Consider the following 16244-nt stretch of genomic DNA (forward strand, 5'->3'; position numbering starts at 1 on the left):
TGAAAGCTTTGTCAGTCATCAACTGTGACTCACCTGTAGTGTTTCTCCTGAGGAGGAAGAGCCCAGGAAATGGTCAAGGCGTGGACTTTCCTAACGGGAACGACTGCGAAGGGGAGACAGGCCGTAAGACTGAGCGGGTTAACGGCTCGGCGGTTCGCATATGTTCGAAAGCCGTCATTAAGTCAGCCGTCAGCCTGTTTTAACAATCTCGCAAGTCGTCAACACTTATTTATAGGCTGAGCCGGAGCCTGCCAGATGTGCGCAGACGTCGGCAGCCGAGCGGATCCGTACCTCTGTAGAGCTTGCAGAAGGCTGGGGTGTCGAAAGGATCCGGCAAATTAGAGAAATCTGGCTTCGGCAGACCGCTGTCGGGACAAGAGAAGTGTTAATACATAATGACTAGTTAAGCTGCGTTTATTCATCTACAGCATTGGACATATTTATTAGCACCCCTGCCTATCAATTGTTAGGGTCACTTCTTATCTTGTATATCAAAAAGAGCCTTTAATGTACCAACATTCAGTGTGGGGGAAAAATAAAATTCTGGTCAAGAAATGTTTTGGCTCCCCCCCAAAACAAATCTCCACTGACCTTCAAATAATCCCTTTAACTCATATTTCACTTTTGAAGTTGATCTGAGTTTCAAGGAAATTCTAATTAGTAATCCACGACTTTCTGTTTCCCCGGGGTGTGAATATAACTTAACTCAGAAGTCAATTTCTTATATCCAGAGGCAACTGGGCTGGATGGGGACTCATATTTCAGTTGCCACTTTGCACGTTAAGCAGGATGGCAAGCGAAGTTAAAAAAAAATAATAATAAAAAAAGATCACTATAAGAGTACTGCAGCTATGGGTTTCCATAACAACTACAAGCAAAAACTAACAAGCTAATCAGACGTTTGGTTATCCGATTCCAGAAAAGGTATTTTAGACACTGCAAACTTTATACAGAACCAGGAGAATTTAAATATAAATCTTGTGGCCTCTGCCAGTAAACTGAAAAAGGGTGTTGTTGGATCTTTCAATGGATAAAGATCCTAAAATGAAAAGAAATGTTTCGTTGACAGAACCGGCATTCATTAATGTGAATGTTTTTAGCAACTATTAACTGCAGGGGAAGAAATACTAACAATTATTTTGTTAAAGGAACTATTTCTTATCAATAAATTTGAGTTAAATTAAAAGGTCTGATTTTCTCCATTTTGCCATCTTCTTACTATGTTAACCCAACAAATTAATTTATATTAAGGTTTTTCACATCTTTAGCCAGGGTGCCAATAAACGTAGCAAAGACCAAGAAACTTAGACTTACTATATTCAGAGAAAAACTACAGGCTGAATATTTTGTATAGCTATGTGACAGAACCGATGTCAGAGACTTTTATTTCAAAAGCATAACTCCAAAATGTTTTCATTTCATGTCTTCAAGCCTAATGAAAATGAGTTTAGTTCAGCCAGATGAGTTGAAATCACATGAAAGGGTTTTTACAAGCAGAGCTGGAGAAAAAAAAAATCTCATTAGCCAAATGCAGCATCCTGTCATCGTTTAGACAAAATGAAAGCCTTTAAAAACACGAAGGTTATGTGGCTTTCATGTAACAACGATGGGTGCGTTGGTTCCCTAAAAAAAGGGAAGCCAATGACTTATAAAGCAAATAGAACTGGAGCTACATAAGAACACACTTAGCTCACATGAATGGATCCATTTCAGGACTATTAGGAAAATAAAGATCAACGTATTAATCACAGAATCCAGAGAAAGGGGAAGGACAATTCGACCTTCACATTTAAGAGAAGGATATCGAGGCTCGATCTATGGAATGGTGGCACCTCTTCAGTTGTTGAGAGCCTCTTCTCACATACTCACTTGTTTGGCACCTTGCTGAAGATCTCCCTCACCCACTTCTCTAGAGTGTCCAGCTTTTCTAAGAGACCCACAGAGTGAAGGTGCAGACATTTCAGTATCATCACCTCGATAATTGTGACTTCATTCTAGGTTTTTAAGTCAAATACGTTGGTAACTACTCAACTCTACGTTGTTGTTTTTTTTCCCATCTTTGAATGCACTACAATGATATTAAAATATAAATTACAATTTTGAAGAGTTTCTGATAAAGCATAGAGAAACACATGACTACATATATCACAAAAACCCCAGTTAAATATGAGAAATATACATATACAGTATATAAAAAACAACCATAAAACATACATCAGACTTATGTGACTGATTTTTGAAGGTTCCAACCTGTCTTTACAGATTTAAGCAAATTCTAATTTCTCTTAAATTATGATAAATAAGAACATTAAAAAGAAAAATCTTATTTGTATTTAGAGTAGAGGCAAAGTGGGAGAGACTAACTTATCAGAAGCTTGGCTATTTAATCCGTTTTAAGCATCATACATTAGCTTTTGCAAGCAGTAATGTTTGTGTATTTCATAGAGAAAGTAAATTAACTTAACTAAGATTTCTACAAGGGTGCCAAATTTGCAAATCCATCATGTGTTATGACAGACAAAAGTTCATAGGCCCAAAAAAAAAATTAAACGGACAACATTGTTGAGCTCCTTTCAGTCTTCCCATCATCAGCTGAAAGTCTTGCTCTCTCTCGCTCTCTTGCAGCCTGAACTTACTTTAAATCTTTTACCTTCAGTTACACCACATAAACCATAGAGCAAAACATGTTAATGTTTAGGCTCACTGCCGAAAAAGAAAATTAATTTCAGGGAGTAAATCTACAAATTGACTTGTTTTGTGCACTTCTAATTAAAAAGTAAAATAAGTATCACTTCTTTACTTTTATTGCAAAGTCCCAGCTACAATATTGTTCCCAGCTGAACAATATTATATGCTTTACTATACAGGTAACACTTAGTAATAAAGGTATAGAAAGGTTTTGAAAAAGTGAAAAAAAAAAAAAAATTGCCCTAATAAAATTTGTGCAATTTGAAAGCCTTTGAGATGTTGTAGACGATGACACTGTAGTCAGTTGTAAAATAAAAAAAAAAAACATTACTTTCTCTCTTTCTCAAAAGAAAGATAAATTTGGCTGTATGGGAATATTTCCAGTCAAAAGAGAGACGTAGAAAGTAAAGCACCACCAACAACAGCGGTAAAGGTTTTAAAAGTACAATTAGCAAGCTAGGAGCTGGTTAGCAAAGTGCTTTAAACAAAAGAAATTACAAAATGTTAAAATTTGTATATTGAAATCCTAACTATGCTTGTTGTTTCCTCAGGCTCATCACACCATGTGAATCTGATAACAACACAAACAATGTGATGTTTTAAAACTACACACACCATCCTTAGTTACAATTTTTGCTTTATGAGCAATTTTGTTTTAAATATTGTTTCCATGAGGAGAACAATAAATCGTGGTTATGGTTTAGTACAAGAGGTTCTAGGCTGCATGCAGTGAGCGATTTATAGCCAAAAACGCTGCTGAGTTTAGTCATATCATATCATCACCACTATAAAGTTTATGTAGTATTTATAATAAAGTTTTAAGTTTATTACCTACTTCTGCATATCATCAAAATGAATAAAACACTATGTTTTCCCTACTGCTATAACACAAATTGTTATCAGGCTGATTCCTTAACGAAAAGGATTTAGCTGTGCAGCAAACATAAAAAAGAAATTAAGAAATTGTGTGTCGCTCAAAAACACTTGAACTTGATTGTATTACCATGTTCCGATAGTTCTTAGATGTTTTATTGTCTAACACATTGTCTCCTGCTTTTCTAATTAGGACAACTGTGACACATTTGTTTCACCTAATGCCGCCTCAGATTGAGAAAAATACACGACTCCCAACAGGAAGGGATCATATTTATACTGAGGACCATTAACTCATCGGTTTAATGAGGATGATAGTTCGGAGCACAAAAAAATTCAACACTTGTCAATATTTTACTGGAATAAAGTATTTAATTACCTGCGTGACATTTTCAGCGAAACCCTGAAAATCTGTTGGATAATTTTTATCTGACAGCAATTATCTCCAGCTGGCTGCACAAGGATGAAGAGGAACCTTTTTTGTGCAAATGCCAGTTTAATTTATGAACCTGCAGATTGCCTTTTTTTCCCAAGGAATCAGTTTGTTTCGCCGCATGAAATAAGTTAGAGTCAAGTTAATTTCTCTTAACTAAATGCGTGTTTATGAATGATAAATGGGATTGATTTTTCCGACCTTTTGACTGAACAGTCAGAGTCATGTAGTGGGCAGAGTAGTGTTCCTTCCAGAAGGCAAACAGACGCTTGTACACGTTGATCTTTTTCTTCTTCGGCTCCTGCTTCAATGTCTCAGCGTTACCTAGAAGCGTGATGGATTAACAACAATCAAAGATAGTTTTAGGACAGCAAAGATTGGATGCAGTGAGATGAAGCTAGAAAATTGGCATTTTAGTCACCACACCTGTGTGTTATTGCTGCACATTCTCCAAGGAGGCCCAGTGTGTATTAAGTGTCCCAGTGGTGGTTTTTCCAGACTTACCCCAGCAGAACTTGCCCATAGGGTGTCCAGGTTTGGCCAGACTGCCGAACAGCATCTCCTTCCTGTGGGAGTCGGATGGCTTAGCCAGCTGGTACTCTGACAGGAAAAACAAAACACAAACAAGGAGTAGACAAAGGATTTAAAGAAAAAACAAAACACAACAATAGTTGGAGTATAAAAGAGCTACAGGAGCAGCTGCGATGTTTATAACCCCAAATAGATGAGGTACGATTTATCATCTCAGAACAGAGCAAGGGAAATGCAGCGGCAGAGAGACGCACCGCTGTCAACCGCCTCCACCTCCCTGTTGATGGCGTCTCGGATCATCAGGGGGCAGATAAAGAATTGGGCCCACCTGAGAACAACAAACGGCATGCAGATTTTATATTAGCAGCTTGCTTGCAAGACATAGAGATAAAAAGAAATGGAGAATTTGTAAATATCACCAAAGAGAAAAGGTTAAAATGCCAGTGGAAACATGCAACTATTATCACACCATTTGATTTCTGTAATGCAAACTAAGACTTTTCAATAGATTATTTAGAAGGGTACAGAGAAACAAACTTCTCAGTTTAATAAAAATCACTTTAAATCGAAAGTATGAATAATTTTGGGCTTAACTGCAAGATGAACATGAGTGACTGGATTTAAATATTGTATTTGCAAATGAAATTACCAATTAGTCCAGTTGTACAAAGCTGCACAAAATTTTTATTTTACATTTTAGGGGGGAAAATGCAATTAAATAATGTAAAATACAGTTGAGACAATCTGTCTGATAAGAGAAGATTATTTTTAAAACGCTGAGCTGCAAGCAGCACTGGTCTTTGAGAATGCAACTGTATTTGCTTTGCTTCTGCTAAGTGAACACAAAAAATTTTGTTCCAGGTTTTCCTGAGATTTCCTTAAAGCTCAGGTTACCACTTGAGCTAAAATGAAAACGCAGGCTTGCACATATTTGGGAAGAAAATAACTTCCTAAACATCATCCAAAGTGTGCAAGACACAAACAGATTGTATACCCTTTAACAGCTGGACATGGATAGCCACATGTCATTACAACGGATTACTAAAATCAAGCAGAAATGGCCTCTTTGACTTATCTTCTCCTGTTCTGTTTCTCTCTTTTCTGTTTATCCGTCAGTCAAGCAATAGCTCTCAATAAGTTCGCCTGTGAAGGGTGACAGCAGCAAAAAAAAAGAAAAAAAACACACAAAGACAAAGGAAATCTCTCGTTTCCAAACCTGTCAAGGGCTTCTTTGAAGCTTTTTCTCTGGACGTCAAATTGGAAGATGGTCCTTTCGCAGTCGGTGGAGGCGTTGTCGCTCCCACCGTGCTTCTTGAGGAACGCATCAAAGCCGTTTTCTGACGGGTACTTCTCGCTGCCCATGAACACCACTGGAATACAACAAGGAAATCAGATGTGACGGGAGGAGAAGCGTAAAGTGACTGTACATCAATGAATGAATAAATAAATAAAAGAGCATAAATGAAAAATCCATCACAGCAGCTTTCTGAAAAATGTGTATTTTATTTATGGGTCCTCTTGTTTGCCTGGACAATGAGCCAAGAACAGATACAGCCTGACAACGCATTTCAGAAAATGATAGCTTTATCTCTCTTCACACGGCTCTAAGCAAAGCTTTGAGCATTTGTTGACAGTACAGATGACAAACTTTAAAAATAAGCATGGGTTTCCTTTATGACTAATGACCTAAGAACAATGTTCAGCTATCTCTGCTGATAGCAGCAATCCTAAAGATGTGTGGCAGTCTGAGCTGCACCAGCTTTTTTCTCCCGACTTGTCCTGCTCTTGCACAATTAAAAGCAGGATACTATCGTCTACATTACCCAAAGTCCAAGTAAATCAAATGATTAGCGGTAAATCATTGACTTATTATATGGACGACACTGCAGAATTGGCCGTAATTTTAAGGTTTTGAGATCATCTCCTAAATCTCACAGTGTAATGTTCAGTCCACTGTCCAAAAATGGAAAGTGTGTGACAAATGTTCCAAGAGACTTAGCTGTGAACCAAAATTGGCAGGGCAAAGAGAGGATTAATCAGACAATCTGCCAGCCTACAAGGTGACTTCTAAAGGAACTTGAATATAGTGGATTTTACTGAGGGCTATGAGAGTAAAAGGAGGTGCCGCAATTTTTAGGCGTTTACATGTAAAAACATTTAAGAACCAGGTATCGTTTTCCCTCCACTTCACAATTATTCACCACCTTTGTCCATCAGATAACCAGCTGTTTAGTATGTGTGGTCGAGGCCACCATGACCTCCGATGTGTGCTGAACCTAAACTGACAGGCTGAGGAAGGACAGCATTATGAGGCGTTCAGACAGAAGGAGGTGTGCTGAGGTTTCCGAGGCTGGAAACCTCACCCAAGTTACTGGGCTTTGTTCACCCACTGCAGAATACAAGGGGCAGTTTGTGAAATAAGAAGTAGATAAATGTTAGAATTTATGGTCAAAGTAGCAATACTACAAACTACGACAATGCATTTGGCATGTGCTGCGACCAACAATAGATCCAAATCTTTTAAAAAGTCAAAGTCCAGATGAGGGCTGGACATTTTGCCAGATACTTTCGGATCGATTATCGTTTGCTGTGAAAAACTTTTCATCATGATAAGAATTTAGATTTTTCATTGTCTCAATAAATCTCAATTAATGACATCAAATAAAAAAGCAAAACTGACAATACTGTCAGAAAATTTATTTTTTTATAATTTTCTCTGCTGTTTGTTTCACAAAAACATCAATAAATGCTAGTAAATTAGAAAGAATGAGCAATTTGTGCAGTTTAGTGTTATAAATCACAATTTTTTTAATAACTGCCATCCTAAAGAAGCTTATTTTATATGGGAATGTTTTTCAAGAACAGTATTTGTGTTCTTGAATATTGTTCCTTTTTTAGCTACCCAAAAAAAGCAGCAATAAATAGTCTATCATTTATTTTGTTGTTGTTATTACAGTAGCACCACAAAATATTGTGATAAGAGTCCATATTGTCCACCTCTAGTCCAGACCTAAATTTACTTAAGAACTTACTGAACACATGGCTTACTGTCCAGCCTGTTAAAGCTTGAGCTATTCTGCAAAAATGGAAGTTAAGAATATCACCTTCTAGATGTGCAAAGCTGACAGGAGTGCAAAAGGTTTGGCAGCTGTAATTGTAGCAAATTAGATTTTACAAAGTTTTGACTCTGGGGGAATCATACACATGAATACCACACGTTTCAGATGTACCCATCAAAGCTTTTAAAACATCTTTCTAGATCATGTTACATCTTATCCAATCAACTGAAGAGTATGCTTGTGATATGACAAAACATTAAAAATTTCTACTTGGTGTGAATTCATTAAAAAGTCACCATAAGTCTCGACAGCCAACAACAATGCTTAATGTAAATCCAACCCTTACTGATGATTTTTGACTTTTTCTAAAATAGTTTATTATATTTTATACCTCATGTATTAGATGGGTTTTTTTGCAGGTAATGAGTTGAATGGAAATAAAAGCAGAGGAAAAAAGTGGGTCAAAAAAAAGCCTAAAAGAAAATTTTATGCCCTTTGCCCCATTCCACACACTGGATGACCATGGCCTCAGGAGAGGGTTATTCTGAGAGCTGTCACATCCTGTTAACTGATCTTAAACGTGACAAAACAAGAAAACAAGGCACGCACAACAAAGAAACAAAAACCTATTTGGAGAGCATTAAAACATTGGGATCAGTGGCAACATTAAAAGAGCGAAGGTAGAATATATTAATAGAAAATTTAGCCTCCTATCTTCCTAAGGCACGGTTAGCTGCGCTATCTTCCCACAACCTCGTCACCCGTTCTACTGAGGCTGGAGAAACATAGGAAGGAAAAGCCCTGAGGGCGATCATTCAGCAAAGAAGAGTTGACATTTTACACAAGGATCTGACGCTGGTTAGCCGTGCCAGGCCCTACAGATGTGTTCTAAAGATGGATTATTTAAACTAGATAATAACTCAATAAAAAAAAAACACACACACACACACACACACAGAAAAAAAGCCTCAAAAGTAAAACTGTACGCACAGGACGATAACACTCCAGTCTCTATATTCAAAGCATATCTATAAAAATAAAAATGCTTTGAATGTAGCAGCAGAAAATAAATATATGACAGGGTTACCTTTCACTTCAAAGAAAAAGGTTTAAAAAAAAAAATAAATAAATAAATGAAGGAAGGTAGGAAGCACTGAGACTCCTTTCTTCCACAATTTGGATTAATTGACTAAATCTCACGATAACCTCATTCAGTTAAGAGCTTTTCTCATACAACAAACCCAAAAATTCTTTGGTTTGAAACATTCCGTTCGGTGATGTGGATGAAATGTACAGAATCCACTGTTCTAACTTACCTTTTTCACACCGAATCAGCCCTTAATTGCCCTGTCTCGGTTTTGTATCAAGGCACTGAAAAGAAGAAACTCGACTGGACTCTCCGGCGTTAATTACTCACTGTGCTCCAGAAAGTGAGCGAGGCCTGGGAGGTCGCTGGGGTCGCTGAAGCTGCCCACGCCGACACACAGAGCCGCGGCAGACTTAAACACAGAAATCAAATCATCTTTGAGACTTGTCCTGATTGTCAGAGTAGTGCAGCTGTTAAATAACTACAAGCAATGCATTTGGAGAGAAGAACAAAGAAGAGACACAACGGTAATGGGAACAGGGGAAAAGAATGTCGTCACATCATTTGCTGCTATGTATCATAGCATACATTCATTTTATTTTCTCATTGAGTGATCCCATGTTGGTTACATGCGGTTTCAATGCAGGAATTCATAATGCATCAGATGGCATGTTCACTTTTGTTGTATTATGCATTTGAACTGTTTTTTTTCCAGAGGATTCATTATTCAGTTCTTTGTATTTCCATGCAGCTCAAAGCACTTTACAAAACAAAGTGATCCAATTCATGTCCATAAAAATGTAAAGGAAGTAAAACCAACACTTTCCGATCTTAAAAATAGGTCAAATTCATCGACATCCATTCCCATTTGACCCAAGTTATAGAACAAAGCAGTCAAATTTAGTTCATAATGCCAGTTGGTGAAACTGTATAAGGAAGCCAAGATATTGTCTGACTTTGCAGGGATCCACCCTGAGCAAGCATGAGGTGACAGTGGAAAGGAATGACTTTCTTTCACAGCACACAGCCCATTAATATTTAATTACTTATTCGTTTGCAGGCTCCAACTTGACCACAGGCTTCAGGTAAACATCAACAAGCTTTTGGTATAACTTTGACTTCATATTTTTTTAAAAAACCCTCTATCAGAAACAGAAGCCCAACTTTCTTGTCGGCTAGCCTTAAACGTCACCTCTAACGATGTAAGCCAGCCAAACTCACTTCTAATGTGTCTTTGGGATCACTGTTGTGCTTGAACACAAAACAGTGAAGTTAGTTTAACATCAGCAAGAGAGAAGTTCCTTCTCAAAACCTTGATGTTTGACTAAAATTTGCAGCTGCAATAGAAAAGCCAAATGTCATCTAAAGAAGTAATGCATCTGGTTAGATTGCAGGGATAAAGCAATTTGGGCACTCTAACCGGATGAATGTTTGAAAGTGGTGGTCTGTCTGTAATTTCCTAAAAGACATTAATTCAAATATTAGAGTGCAAGTACTGATGTGTAATTTACACAATGTGCACTAGGGAAAATCCTCAAAAATAAAAATAAAACGTGTGTACCCAATTCCTGTACACGATTCTTTCAGTAAAGTAAGAAAAATAGAAAAAAACGAAAAACACTTACAAGTTCAGGTCCAAAAGAAATAAAACCCAAAACATATTTCTCGCATATTGCATCATCATGCCAGCCAAAACAGAGCATGTTAAAATTCTTACAAGAGGTTCTCTGCAAACTTGTTATTTTTGTCACATTTTACGGATAAACCGAATGTCTGACTTTACCTCTAAGTTAAGAAATACAGTAATATGGCAATTTATATTCATGGTTTAAGGGTAGAGACCAAAAGTGCAGTTTTTTTATTTATTTATTTTTTGGTCTGGTAAAAATTCATCCAATGTTCTAGATAAGCAACTTCAATTAATTCAAAAATGTAGTTTCCTCTAATTAGTAGTTAGGAAGCAGTGTTGGGTCTGAGAGGAAACAGAACTGGTCTCAGGTATGGCTGTCAGGTGAAAAAAAAGAGAAACTAAAGGTTCAGGGTTTTTTTTTGGAATCTGCAAAACAATATTGAAATCTGTGTCTTTAGAGCTTTGACCACATTTTCAATGTTCTTTTGTTTCATTGTTTCACTGTTCAGAGCAATTTCGCCCTGGAAGAGTTGGCTGTTGTTTTTCAAACAAGTACCTAAATGGACTTGTTGAATTATGCATTAGGAAGTTTCACTTTGTTGGACCCTCTGTGGGAATTTAAAGAAATACTTTGAACTTTGAGAGACAACAAGAAAGGAGCTGAAAGCTGCTGACAAGTTGAGCAACATGCAAACTTACTAGGTCTACACCAAAAATGGCACCAAAAGTTTCATTTATCAGCAGTCAAATAAGCTCCAGTTTGTTCCTAATTTTATGTGGAATAAATATTTTTAAATGGCAAACAAATTTTAGAGGCATAAAAATCTATGAATACTAAAAACATAGAACATGAATAAATCATAATCAGCCTTTCTATTGTTTTTTTGTGAAGCAGCAGATAAGTAACTTTATCAGTAAAAAGCCTGGTATCCTTGTACTGTACATGGATGATGGTGTGTCATCTGAACAACTAATCTCCCACGAATAAATGCAAATTAATTAGGTGAAGGAACTGAGAACTGCACAACTACTGGATGGCTTGGTAACATAGAGTCACATCAGGGAACATGTAGACATGCACAACTGTCTAACAAAGCTGGTCAGAAAAGGAGAATAATTTGTGTTTATTTGAGAGCTTTCTGAGTTTTGTCACAACTGGTCATTTGCCACTGCGGTAAATTTCAGCCGCACTAAGATAGTGGCAGGTTGCTTTTAAGGCCCTCAAGGGGATGTTGGTTTGCTAGATATACAAACTGTTGCATTTGGACATCTGCTCAGACTTTATTGTAATTACTGGAAATGCTACCATACATACCTGAACTTCGTGAAACTGAATTCAAACTGCAGACTTTTGCAACATTACTTTAGTTTTGGGTTCATATTTTATTCCACATTAATGAACTAAGTTTGGCGTTACGAGCGTAACTTTGTCACTCTTCTGAAACTTTCGGTTGTCTTCTCTGCTGACTTGTACTCATCCTTTCTCTTTCACATTTTTTTTGTTTTTTTACATAATTTTTTATATATATTTTATATATATTTTTTACATATATGCCTTTAAAGGAAAACTCAATGGATGTTGAGCGTTTGTACAGCCTGCTAAAGTCTAATAGAGGCTTTTCAGTAAAACACCAGTGTGGTACCTGTTTGTCTGCACTTCCTCTCTTCTTTTTAGCCCTTTTCTTGTCTTCCCTGCCTTCATCCACATCAGCCTCATCCTCGTGCTGGTGGTCCTCCTCTTCCTCTTCATCTTCCTCCTCCTCATCTTCTTCTTCTTCTTCGTCGTCATCATCTTCCCCCTCTTCTTCTTTGTCTAAGTCGTCATGTTCTGATAGCACTGGCCCACTGTAGTCAGAGATGAGCAGAGCTGCGAGGCCATTGTCTAAAACGATGTACCTGAGAAGTATAAAACTTAAGGTAAAAACCACACAACCACCTTTGGCGAACTCCAACGTCGCAAGTTTCATCGACGTTCTTCTTTATCTTGTCCGATTTTTAGCGGGCTGTTAAATCATGTATTACTTTGAAGGCTCCATCTCGAACCCTCTGAGGCTTGTTCTGTGCTTCTTTTTCCACAGCACATTTTCTGACTACGCACCGCGGCGGCCCGGGGCACCGATGTGTGCTTAAAGCATGAAATCAGATCATCAGAGTGCAATAATAACAATGCACTGATCCAGCTGGAGAAGAAGCTCAATATCATTTGTGGATTGGGGTTAGTAGATCTAGGTCATTTTATCTCTACTTTCACATTTATGGACCAAGAAAATAGCTCTTCTTGATAGATTTCAGTGAATATGAAATTAAATTAAACACTGTGACTGGGAACAAACTAAAACCATAGGAGCTTTACCCAGAGGCAGTGTTTGGTTAGGGCTTTATGGCTCGCTGCCCAGGGAAGACTACTGCCATGGGGCGATAAATTCAGTCAGCTGAGCCCAAACCAAATCTTCTTTCGCTTATTTGCATGTCCTGTCAATGAGGATTTGAGGATCTTTGTGAAATAGAAGGAAAAGGTTGAATGATCACATACATTTTCAGCCCTACATAAAATGCCACCAAATACTTTCAGAAGTCTTATATTCGGTAACTAAAATCCATTGGTGTGTAATTTAATCTCAGAATAACCACAGCTGTTTCGGTTTGCTGGAGAGCATTAGTGAACACAGCAGACAGGTTGGGCAGAAAGTTGTGGGGAAGTTTAAAGCAGGGTTCGGGTTTTAAAGCAATACCCCGCAGAGCACTGTTTGGTCCGTCATTTGAAAAAGATGGATCGAACAGAAGAGGATGGCACAACTTCAAACTTAATGAGACATGGATGTCCTTCTGAACTGACAGGAGAGCATTACTCAGAGAAGTAACCAGAAGGTCCATGGTAACGCTGAAGGATCTACAGCTCAGACAGGGGATTCTGTTGACGGGATCAATTTTAGTTGCTCCCTTTATGGGAGATTGGCAAAAATAACACCATCGTTGAAAAAAAGAAGAAATCCAAGTTAGAGCTTGTTGAAAGACATCCCACAGTGGGGATTACATGCCAAACGTTGTATGTAAAGAAAGACTGACAACAAACATCAACCTGAAGATGTTTTACATCCCAGTTGTAAAACATTTGGAATACAGTTTCATGCTGTGTGTTGCTTTTCTTTAACAGGGGCAGGGAAGCCGGTAATTCATAGGACGATTAATGGGGCTAAACATTGATCAATGCAGGGAAAAAAAATTTAAAAACATGCTAGAGGCTGCAAAAGACTTGCGATTAGGTTGAACGTTTACCTTCCATGTGGTTGAATGGAGCAGTCAAATGCCAGACCTAAATCCAATTGACCGAATTGAGTCTTAGGGTGCATTCACACCAGTCCTGATTGGTTCGCTTTAATGGAACTGGTACTAACTCTGATGTGGACCAAAAAGAGAACTCTGGTCCGCCTAAAAACCTAAGTCTAGGTTTGGTTGACATGAACTCCGGCGCGTTTTGAATGAATATGTGAATGCCAAGCAGACAGGAGATTGCTCCAAAAGCAGGAAGCGGACTACACCGCGGGGCATCCTGGGTGAATAGAACTGAAACAAACACGAGAGTTACACGCTGGAGGGAGAAATGGCTTGTGGTCCTTCGCCAAAGGCAAAAAAGAAATCCTACAAGCACTAAAATCTGACACTACTCCATTTTTGTTTACATCTTGCGAAGAAGGAAGTCACGCTCTGCGTCTTCTTTGGAGGTTTTCATGTTGTTTCCTTCAGTGGTTCGTGGTCCCATCACAGGCAGGTTGCATCATGTGGGCAGGGGCACCACATGATGCAAACCAAGTATTTCAAAGGGTTTGAATCATGTGACACGGTGCAGTGAGTGTGAAGCTGTAAATGTAACAAATTTTGCAATTTTGGTGCCCAAAAGAACCAAATCTAGCAGTCAGTAAGGTGTGAAAACACCAGTCTTTGGATTTGCAAAGCTGGAAGAAAGACGTCTTACAAATAAAAGTAAAACATGCTTCTGAGCAGCATCACCTCAGAGGGGGCTGAATTTAAGTGCATGCCACACTTTTCAGACCAATGTGCTTCTCACTGCTCAGCTGTATTAAGTGTTGGTCTTTCCTCACAACAGGAAAAGCCGCAGTTCACCAACGAAAACACCCAGAAAGAGCTTTGTACCTGTACTGCTTCGGGTCGCTGGGTGACTTGATGATCTCACGGTCTCCAACATTGTCCTCTCCTCCCCCATCATCCGCCGCAGCCCGGCTCTCCTCACGGGAAGCCGGGGCCTCCGCCTGGACCGAGCCCGGAGAGTCCGCCGCCGGGGTGTTACCGGACTTGTTTGTTTGCGGCATCCTCGGCAGAGGTGACGAGGCTTTGGCACAGCGGACTGACAGCAGAGCTCGGCTGCAAACAACAGGACAGCTCGCCGTCACTGGGAATTTAGTCGTTAACGCGGCGACACGCCGTGTCAGCCAGAACAGGGCAATGATGAAGACCCTTCGGGCAACAAAAACAAACAGAAATATTGTAAACAAAATCATGTAACGGGACTTTATATATATATATATACATATATGACATTAGGGATAAAGGTGTGAACCTGGGCTGTCACACACACACACACAAAGCCTAACCTACCAGCACAATGCAGCTATTCACAACGGCTGTCTGGGGCTTTCGCCCCTTTCAATTTGGTGTCAGCTAAAACCCAACCGCCCTGAAACAAACCCCACACCTCTGCGCCCCAAAAACACTCAATACCGAGGAGGAGACGTAGCTTAGTGTATAAAAAGCAGCGCCTCTGCTCAGGGTTGAAAGTCAGACGGGTGTGACAGCCGCCTTGGAGAACTGTTGGTCAGTAGAAATAACTTTTAACGCCGGCGTGTTCATCATGTATCCATACCTTCCTCCTTGCTGTTAGCAGGACGTCCGCATCATGTCAATTCCGCTTTCCTCAACAAGCGGCGCCGTGATTGGCTGGAAGGATTTCACGACGCGCGCCGATTGGCTGCGCAGAATCAACGGGGCGGGGCTCAGGTGCTCCCACGTGTGCGCCTGGCAGTCGGCGGTGGTTACATCGCAGTGCTCAGAGATGGGACAGGCAGCAGCGACAAGGCGACACCATCTGTTACCTATTATAGATGCCTGATTGAGAATGTCCTCTTGTTATAATAAGTTGATGTTATAATTGATCCTTTCGGAATTAAAATCAGCTTGGGGGAGTTGAAGATGATATAAAGGCTGTTGTGATATTGCCCCCGTCCCTGCTCGGAATGAAAGTTAAGCTCTCTTTCAGACCTTCTCCCCTCCACTTGTGCAGTCATTTAGGCCTGGATGCTTTTTTGGCCGGTAGGCGGCAGGCATAAGCCACTCGGAGATGGGGAGGTTTTACTTCTGATTAGGTGTCTCTCTAGACCTCTATAATAGGTTAACAGTGCTGTTTTCACTGAATTTCAAGATCTTCCAGAGAGCCACCCCACATCTGCTGAAGATCTGTTGCGCATTAAATCAGCAAAACAGAAAGAGCCTTCAGCGTAGTAAACAAACTGTGTCTCAATCCCCAAATCTGAGTCAAATGGATGGAAACACACTCTTATCGTGAATGAGCCACGTTGACATTTGTCCAGTGCTCTTCTTCAGTCTCGACTATGCCGAGTGTTGGCATTTCACCCCTCCGCTGTGCCAATATGTCCTCCCCCTCACTCACCGTATCCTTCTCTCTCCCTCTCTCAGTCTGAAGCCAATCTGATTTGCCCCTGGGCCCGTGTTGGCAGAAAGAGGTGATAAACACCGCAACCATGACAACCGGCAAGCCAGACAAACGTCCGAGTTCTTGTATCCTAATGGCTTTCGCTTGGCATCCCCTCCTCGCTTAATTCATCACGTCCAGCCTTCACCTGAGCTGATATTAAGGCTCTCGGGACGGATGAAGGTGGCACGGCTTGGCTGCACTTTGAGCTTTTCTCA

General features: G+C 39.6%; 1 protein-coding gene across 2 annotated transcripts in view; it reads right to left on the reverse strand.

Annotated features, from left to right (window-relative positions):
* Positions 1–15239, reverse strand: part of LOC116709045 (nardilysin-like) — a 36132-nt gene extending 20893 nt beyond the window's left edge. Inside the window, exons 1-11 of one of the 2 annotated variants that reach the window (XM_032547297.1) lie at positions 15181–15239; positions 14454–14774; positions 11945–12197; positions 9002–9083; positions 5742–5895; positions 4780–4853; positions 4499–4594; positions 4196–4318; positions 1870–1927; positions 292–365; positions 34–103 (exon numbers count right to left, since the gene is read on the reverse strand). In XM_032547297.1, the coding sequence (XP_032403188.1) occupies positions 34–103; positions 292–365; positions 1870–1927; positions 4196–4318; positions 4499–4594; positions 4780–4853; positions 5742–5895; positions 9002–9083; positions 11945–12197; positions 14454–14629 (1160 nt within the window). In that variant the 5' untranslated portion in view covers positions 14630–14774; positions 15181–15239. The other variant, XM_032547296.1, reaches the window with a different exon arrangement.
* Between the last annotated feature and the right edge of the window lie 1005 nt (positions 15240–16244).

The sequence above is a fragment of the Xiphophorus hellerii genome, chromosome 19 (genome assembly GCF_003331165.1).
Source record: "Xiphophorus hellerii strain 12219 chromosome 19, Xiphophorus_hellerii-4.1, whole genome shotgun sequence".
Lineage (NCBI taxonomy): Eukaryota > Metazoa > Chordata > Actinopteri > Cyprinodontiformes > Poeciliidae > Xiphophorus > Xiphophorus hellerii.